General features: G+C 41.2%; 1 protein-coding gene across 1 annotated transcript in view; it reads left to right on the top strand.

Annotated features, from left to right (window-relative positions):
* Window positions 1-8,429, top strand: part of KCNIP4 (potassium voltage-gated channel interacting protein 4) — a gene marked incomplete at its 5' end in the record, with an annotated part of 14,865 nt that overhangs the window by 1,263 nt on the left and 5,173 nt on the right. The window contains one exon of the mRNA XM_015825414.1: window positions 5,832-5,902. Within this exon, the coding sequence (XP_015680900.1) occupies window positions 5,832-5,902 (71 nt within the window). The remainder of the gene's footprint in view (window positions 1-5,831; window positions 5,903-8,429) is intronic.

Genomic DNA, 8,429 nt, shown 5'->3' with positions numbered 1-8,429 from the left:
TCAGGACAGCCCTTTTGCTATGAACTGATGTGACGGACCATCCATTGCTTGCTTCATTTAATTACATGTTATTTGGGGCAATGTTGTATCACCCAACCCAAAGAGTTTAGGTATTGTATTTTTAAAAAGGAATCCTACTGGGTAAATACACATATCCCATGAAAATGTAATTCAGTATTTAGTCCACAAACCCAACAACTTGTTCAGCAGTTTCACACAACTGTTGGAAAGCAGTGGAGATGATTTAGTCCTCCACAGTTGCCATGCTTTGGGATAAGGTCATCCAATTTTATCTTCGGAGGCCACCCCTGCAGACAAGAACAGAGCCAGTGTAACCCAGTGGCCTTAATTTACAGGGAACACTCAAGGGGTGATCCATTGGATCCTGGTCCTGATTCTTTCCCATCTGAACAGGGTTGAGATCAGAATGTTCAAGAATATCTTTTACTGCAAGATGGCACTTTTTTCCCCAACCCCAAAGGCATCTTGTAACTAGGTTAATCACATCCTCTGGATCTAAAGAGGGTGGCTTAATCTATGGGTAGACCTCCTTGACGTTTGGTGGCCCTGCGTCATTGAGCAAAAACATGTCAACTTCTCCCTGTCCCATCCAAGCAATCTCTCCAAAAATAAAATTAGTAAAGATGGGCGCTGATCCAGAGTGTACATGACATAACCAGACACCACGCCTCATTTTGAAAGCTCAGGACAGATAAAGAAGGAAATAAACAAAACTCCTCAAAGTTTCCTTACATTTTCTTAGCACATATAATCCCAACAGTTAATCTTGAAGTCCTGGAGAATATTTGGGATTTTGGCAGCAGGTGGATGCATGAATTGGTGATTTTCCTTTGAGGTAATTAACAGTACACAAATATGCAAGTAGAACATCTACATTTTAAGCTTCCGCTTTGTTTTACGCAAGCTAAATACATCTATATTCCAGGAATGAAGAATAAAAGAATGAGAGCAAAGTTATGTTGTATTTAAACATGCGTACAGAACAGAGTATCAAACCTGGGTGTCTTACATCAAAATGACTATAATTATATCTGAGCCATAATTAAGTTTTTTTTTGGGGGGGGGGGAATAGCTGCAATGAATATTATTATGTTTTGTTTCATTTTTAAAGGGTCTTATTAAGAAAACAATAGAAATAAAGGAGACAAAGAAAAGGAATAGACATGCTTTTATTAGGCTTTGATACCCAGTTTGCTACCAAGATCTTCTACAAGGTAGTATAAAAAGCAGGAGTTGGAAAGCAGGAAAAAAAGAAATGCGCTTCAAAAATTAAGCCAGATGACTGGACCAGGGGTCTTCAAACTTGGCCCTTTGATGACTTGTGGACTTCAACTCCCAGAATTCCTCAGCCAGGCACGCGTGCCTGGCTGAGGAATTCTGGGAGTTGAAGTCCACAAGTCATCAAAGGGCCAAGTTTGAAGACCCCTGGACTGGACAAATAAAATGTAGATCATTTTGATCATCAGTTCTTCTAAAAAAAAAAGTTGAATTATGTACTGTATTTTCCCAAAGGTGCTTTTTCAAGAGGCAACTGGACTCTCTTTGTTTTTCCTTGAAGAGGTTTCACATCTCATCCAAGAAGCTTCCTCAGTTCTGACTCCAGCCAGAACTGAAGAAGCTTCTTAGATGAGAAGCGAAACGTCTTCAAGGAAAAAACAAAGTCCAATTGCCCCTTGAAAAAGCACCTTTGGGACAACCAGAACCAGGATGACGGAGACCCTCCGTAGACATATGGACTGTATCCATCCACCATTATTCCTCATATCGGATTATTCCCAAGTTTTGGAAAAGTTTATCCTTCTCTGAAAACTGAAAGTTAGCTCTGTCAGTTTTCAAAACTCACAAACTCTGGGCAGGGAGAAGTTTAAGAGTGGCTTGTGTGACTTGAAAAGACTCTTTTTTTGTGTGCTCCCTGCCCTACTGACTAATGAAGAGTTACTCTTTCATTAATAGTCAAGATGCAAGTTGGAGCTTTAAAAAAAATATCTTACAAATCTTTTCTTATTCCTCAGCCACCTGAGGAATTCTGGCAATGCTTCAAGTAATTCTTCATAAGCTCTCTCGGCGGGGTTACGCCGGCATTATTTCTCTCCTACGGAATGTTAGCTTAGGATAGGCAGGGAAAAATCCAGAAGCAGTTTTGAAATGTATAGTTTAATGCTGGTGCAAATGTGCGATAACCCACCGGTCTCTGTGGGCCTCCCTTTGTTTCGTAAGGCATGTTGCTTTCTTTTCCCTTAACGGACTTGACGTGCTTTCCACCATCAGTGAGTATTTCCTGGCTCTTGCATAGATTGGTACGGTGAGGATAATAAGTCAGCCAACTTGGCGATCCTGTTTCTGCTTGTTATTATGGCTGCTTCTCTTTCTCTTACTGAAGGAAGACAACTCCCTTTTTCTTAAGGAGGACATTTTTACCAACCGCATAAGCCCACAAGTCTCGACGCCGCAATATTTGTGCTCATGGGTGCAAGATGTTGTCCTATTAAACTGTTTTCCTCTCTCGTTTCCCTGAACGAATCCATTTAGACGTTCCTCCTGGCTCGTTCTTCGACACAATTCATTATGTTGTTCTTCTGCCTGGTTCTCCTATGCCAGGGGTAGGCAACCTTGGCTCTTTTATGACTCGTGGACTTCAACTCCCAGAATTCCTGAGCCAGCCAAGGTTGCCTACCCCTGTCCTATACAAATTCGCTAGATGTTTTTCTGCCAAATTCTGTACAAATTCCCTGGGACAGCCTTTTCTCCATTGCTCCTCCTGAAGTGGATGGGAAGCCCTCAAGAACGTAGAAATTACACGGCCAACATCCATTTGTTTTTAAGAAACGTTTTAATGGTTGGTTGGTTGGTTGGTTTTTAAGGTTTTTTAAAGAAGAGATTGGGCAACCATTTATCCAGAATGGTCTCCTGCTTGAGCAGCGGGCTGGATTAGAAGACCTTCAGGGTCCCTTCCAGCTCTCTTGTTCTTTTCTCTTCTGTTCATTTCCCGCGTGGTGCATATTCCTAGCATATTTCAAGTTAGAAAGAAAGTGATGCAAACTGATCGAACTTCCTGGCAGTGGGCAGAGTCAGCCTGCAATACTGCATTTTGACCACTGCGCCATCATTGCAAGCCAAGAATTCTGCTGCTTAAAAGCAATCATAGCTGCCATCTTGACTATTTTGACACAGGATGGGAAAGGGGAATGATTCGTGACTTTTGCACACGCACACAAACACACACTTCCCAGGGGACAGTAATAAGGCCGCTGAAATCATTTTGATAACCTCTTTTTACTTAAAATTTCAACACTGGGGTAAGAGCTTTACAATACAAACTCTATTTCCGCCTTCTTCAAGTTGCCCCAAAATCTCCAAAGCGTGGCTGCAACTTTATGACTTGTGGTTTTAAAAACTCTGTTCTCTAGTTCTTTTCCTTATTACAAGTTATTTATCAGTTGTTCGCTGCCTTCTGCAGTATCTGGCATCTGCTGGAGTGAGCTGTTAAATACGAACACTAATAATGTTGTAAACATAAGTATTTCGGCTGGTTTGGTCTGAAACTCTTAAGACCCCGGGGCTGTTTATTCCTTCCACTTTACAGAATGTTAATTGGGCAAATACAGATCAGCTCCAATCAATCGGATTCAGACCGTTAAGTCGGTTTGAGTCAGAAAAAGTGCACAAAGGCTTTGGGATGAATTAAGGGGCTTTCAGCTTGGCTGGGGGGGGGATCAAACGTGAATCGTAAATACAATTTGGAAACCGATTCCACCAAACGGAATTTTGAAATCCAGCAGCTAGCATCCCTGTCGTTAAGAGTGAGGAAGATTGTGTTTCACGATACACCCCAGGTTTTCTGGTTTATATTCCGGTGTCGTAAGGGAAACCAAATTAAATAGGTCTCATTAAAAGCTGAAGAACATCCCGCGTCAGCCTGTTTCTTTTTTTTAATTGCAATGATCTTTTTTTATTATTTTTTTCTCTCGGCTGTTTTGCTGAGTAAAGGTTGTGAGACGATCAGATTTATTTATTGGGGGAAGAAAAGATTGTATGAAGACTCTCCTTCAGTTTATCTTTGTTAATGGCTTGGGGAGAGCAGTCTGATCAGTAGTCTGATTAAAAAATGCCTTTTAATGTCTTGTTTGCACTAAGAAAGGTCGCCATCCCGTATCCAGAGGTCAGCTAGGGAAATATTGAACCCTCAAAGGTGGACGCACAGGTCTGGGACTGAGATGGGCGGGCAAAGGGGGTGGCCAGNTCTCCTTCAGTTTATCTTTGTTAATGGCTTGGGGAGAGCAGTCTGATCAGTAGTCTGATTAAAAAATGCCTTTTAATGTCTTGTTTGCACTAAGAAAGGTCGCCATCCCGTATCCAGAGGTCAGCTAGGGAAATATTGAACCCTCAAAGGTGGACGCACAGGTCTGGGACTGAGATGGGCGGGCAAAGGGGGTGGCCAGGCCCAGGAGGGACCGATGCGTCAGGCGAGCCCCAGGCCACAAAAATTCACGCGCCATCTTAGATTCCTTTTTGGAGCTTCTTCTGAAGAACCCTTGGGAACTGCAGTAGCTGCAAAACGGAGCCCTGTTTATCATTTGACTTATGGACACAATCAAGCTCCAAATTTTGTTGCTAAGAGAGACATTTTGTCAAGTTTCGCCCCATTTTACAATCTTTCTTGCCCCCCGTTGTTAAATCACTGCAAGTGAGTAACACGTTAAGCGCACCTGGTCTCCCCCTTGACTTCTCAGAAGGATGCAAAAGGGGATCACGTGACTCAGGGACACTGCAACCGTCATAAATGTGAGTCAGTTGCCAAGCCTCTGGATTTTGATCACGTGACCCTGAGGGATGCTGCAAGGATCCTAAGCGGGAAAAACGGTCATAAGTCACCCTTTCCAGTGCCATGGTAGCTTCAAATGGTCACTAAACAAACTATAGTTAAGTTGGGGAACTAGCCAGAGCTCTCCCTCCCGACACTATTAATTCTACGCTCTGTCTAAAAACTTGATACGACTTTGAGGAAGGCTAGGAAGCTCAAAAGTTGCAAATATAAGCAATTTGGAGTGGCGGCATTTACCTTTAAAATAGCCAAGTAGGAAGTGAGTTTGATTCAGCCAACAAGAGTATCAAGGTTGACTGAATTCAAGGGGAAATTCTGCCATTTTTATTTAGATAATTAGCAGCCACGTCTCGCCTAGTCCCTGACTGGCACTTCTTGTAACAACTTGATGGGTCTTCAAACAACTAGGCGCTTAAAAAATGACAGTGGCATTGTCGTCCTTTCCGAATTTGAATCCTGAAATAACAACCTGGAACAGTAGATATGTAGCACAGAATAACAGGTGGACATGCGTGGTTTGTTCCAATCGTTCGATTGACGTGACTTGATTTCTATTCTCCAATATAAAGGGCGACCCTACTGTGTAATTTGGTTAATTTCCCAGTTCCATAAATAACAACTGGATTTTTAACACCATCTATGACAGGGACCCTCAACCGTGTCAACTTTAAGACATGTGGACTTCAACTCCCAGAATTCCTCAGCCAGCTTAGCTGGCTGAGGAATTCTGGGAGTTGAAGTCCACAAGTCTTAAAGTTGACACGGTTGAGGACCCCTGATCTATGATACCTCTGGTTGGAATCATGCAAAGTGTAAGAAGGAGGATAACTTTTTTATAAGTAATTGCTTAACAATGATCAAATAATGGCTTAACCTGCCCCCCCCCCCCAATTAATAAGAACAATCAATAGGGGTATGGAAAAGATAAGATTGAAAGTGTTAATTTTTAATATGCAATTAATAAGGATCAACCTTTTTATATTTCCAGATTCTACGACATATGCACATTTTCTGTTCAACGCATTTGACACAGATCACAATGGAAGTGTGAGTTTTGAGGTAAGGCTGTTTTTTCAAAAAAAATTATTTATTTCTGTTCTATAGGCAATCCAAAGTCTTGTTCAAAGGTGTTATGTGTTTCCGTGGGGTTCATAAACACGTATACTGGGTCAACTGAATTCTTACTATTGATATTATTATTAAATGACATATTTGAGAAAACGCGAGTCCTGGTTTCCTAGCTCTCCACACCTCACTCCTCTATCCAGTCAGTATTCTCCTTTAATCCCTTCTCCCATCAATATTCCCTCAAGAGAAGAGCAAGGGAAAGAATTTTAATACAGCGAGAAAACATTCAATTAGTGAAGGAAAAGAGGGCTTTTTTTTAATCAACCAGGTACTTACGTTTCAGCTTTCATTATCTCCCAATTAACATCTTCCCTCTATAAATTCTTTCTTGTTTTGAAGAGCTAAATGAAAGAAAATTGTTCCTCCAGAGCTCTTAACTTGAGGAGTGTACTCATAGAAGAACTTTATGGTCTTCTCCAGTTCTAAATACTCCCACTAGGAAGAGGTGATTAATTAATGTTCTTACCAGTAGCGGGCAGACAATAAGATCTTTCCAAAAGTGTATGAGTCTGGAGAATCATGGAGGTAACCAAATATATTTACAGGCCAAGTTTAGTTTTTGTTTTTCACATGCAGACTGCAGATTTAAACCACCATACTAAGTGCAGGGAAGTGGAGTGGTTCAGCTATTGGACCAAGACAAAAAGAGGAAAAAAAATCACGTCTACCATCAGCTATGGAAGGTGACTTCTGGGATTGTCCCTTCCTCTGCACATCTTAATTTATGTATTTATTTATTAAAACAAACTTATATGGCCGCCCAACAAGGTGACTCTGTCAGCTTAACCCAGAGGAGGGCTACTATGGAATAAAAATCAGGGATGAACATTGCCTTAAAAACCTAGGGGGAAAGGGATATAAACCAAGAGAGCAAACATGATTTGAGATATGTGAAGCCTTTATGTGAAGTTAGTAAAATATTTGAATGTATCACCGGGCCTTTGTAATCCGGAGGCCTTTGTCAGGATTTGCATATTCATTGATTACACTTTTTTTTTTTTTATGAATGTAGAAATTGAATAGTCTGCAAATGATTAAACACTCCTTTATTTATTCATGAATTCATACGTATTTGAAGATAAATCAGACGGGATTTAGTTAAAAATTCCAATTCTCCATCGTTATCTTACATTCTGGGTAATCCCTGCAGTGATAGCCCTCTTTTCTGGAATCAACAGTTCTAAATATTCACCAGATCTCTTCACTGAATCCAACGGGACTGAAAAATCCTCAGCATGGATAAACTATTATTTTAGTTACCGTAGGTGTATTTATTATATAATGTTTCTGCTTTTTCTTTAAGAAGCTCAGAACAAGTTCCCTTGTGCAGCTGGCAGTATTCTGGTTCTGCTTATTTCTGTCGATACTGTTTACCTTTTTCACCCCCAAAAATGTACTAAAAAGAAGAATATTTAAAATACCCACAGAGCAGTAACATTTAAATAGCTTGATGTATTCATAGGTAACTGAATTATGCCAGTGATTTTAGTCTTCACTAAAAAAAAACAGGCGGTGCTTACGTCATCTGAAGAGAGGAATAACAATTAATCATGTACATTACAGTTAGGGTTGACAGCCATGTCTTTGATTAACTTTGATCTCCTCAATTTTGGCATGGTTTTGGTTGGGGAGCTATTGACAGACCGCTACACGCAGGCCCATCCATGCTGTAAATCACATTCGGTCTCGCAAACCTGGATCACCGCAGAGGCTTAATACGAATCGTTATCTGCAATAAAATTTATTTTGAGAAATCAATGCAGTCTAGTGGAAGGAGAAATAAAACCCCCAAAAGATGCTGTGAAATGCCGGTCTGCATACTCTTGATGTTTGAAGGGGGGGGGAGGGAAACGACCTTTTATTTGGTCTTTGTAATTAACTTTTGTTTGCTGTAACCCAGGAGTAACTTCCTGATCTTGTTTTATTTGTGGATTACATTGATTTCTAGATTGCCCTCTAGGAAGATACCATCCTCCTGGGATAAAACGTGTATATTGCTGAATTAATTGGAGTTGGTGTTTGTATGCTAAGGCCATAGGGCTGGGGGGGGGGGAAAGACCTCTAATCAGTTGTATTACCTGCTTCGTCTCAGATCCACGTTCATGCAAGCCAACCCAAAGCGGCTTCTACTTTTATAACAACGGAGGCCTTTGGCGATTCCACTACAACAAAAACCATTATTCATGCAATGCAAGCTGGGTTGGTCCACAGCTTGGGACAGGGCGACTTGCAAAACTACTGGTTTCACTGCTCAGTGGAGTTGAGTGATAAAGAGTATATACCAAGAAAGGAGAATATTTGTAGCTCAGGGTTGAAATGAGGGGGGGGGTCTTTGGTGCTGAGCTGGGTGGTTTTCTTGCAGACGTTTCATGACCCAACTAGGTAACATCATCAGTGCTAGAAGGTGGGATTTGCAGAGGAGGAGGAGGAGGAGGAGGAGGAGGAGGAGGAGGAGGAG

Source organism: Protobothrops mucrosquamatus, unplaced genomic scaffold (assembly GCF_001527695.2).
Source record: "Protobothrops mucrosquamatus isolate PMUCROS unplaced genomic scaffold, P.Mucros_1.0 scaffold2625, whole genome shotgun sequence".
NCBI lineage: Eukaryota > Metazoa > Chordata > Lepidosauria > Squamata > Viperidae > Protobothrops > Protobothrops mucrosquamatus.
This window is presented reverse-complemented; position numbering and strand designations above follow the sequence as displayed.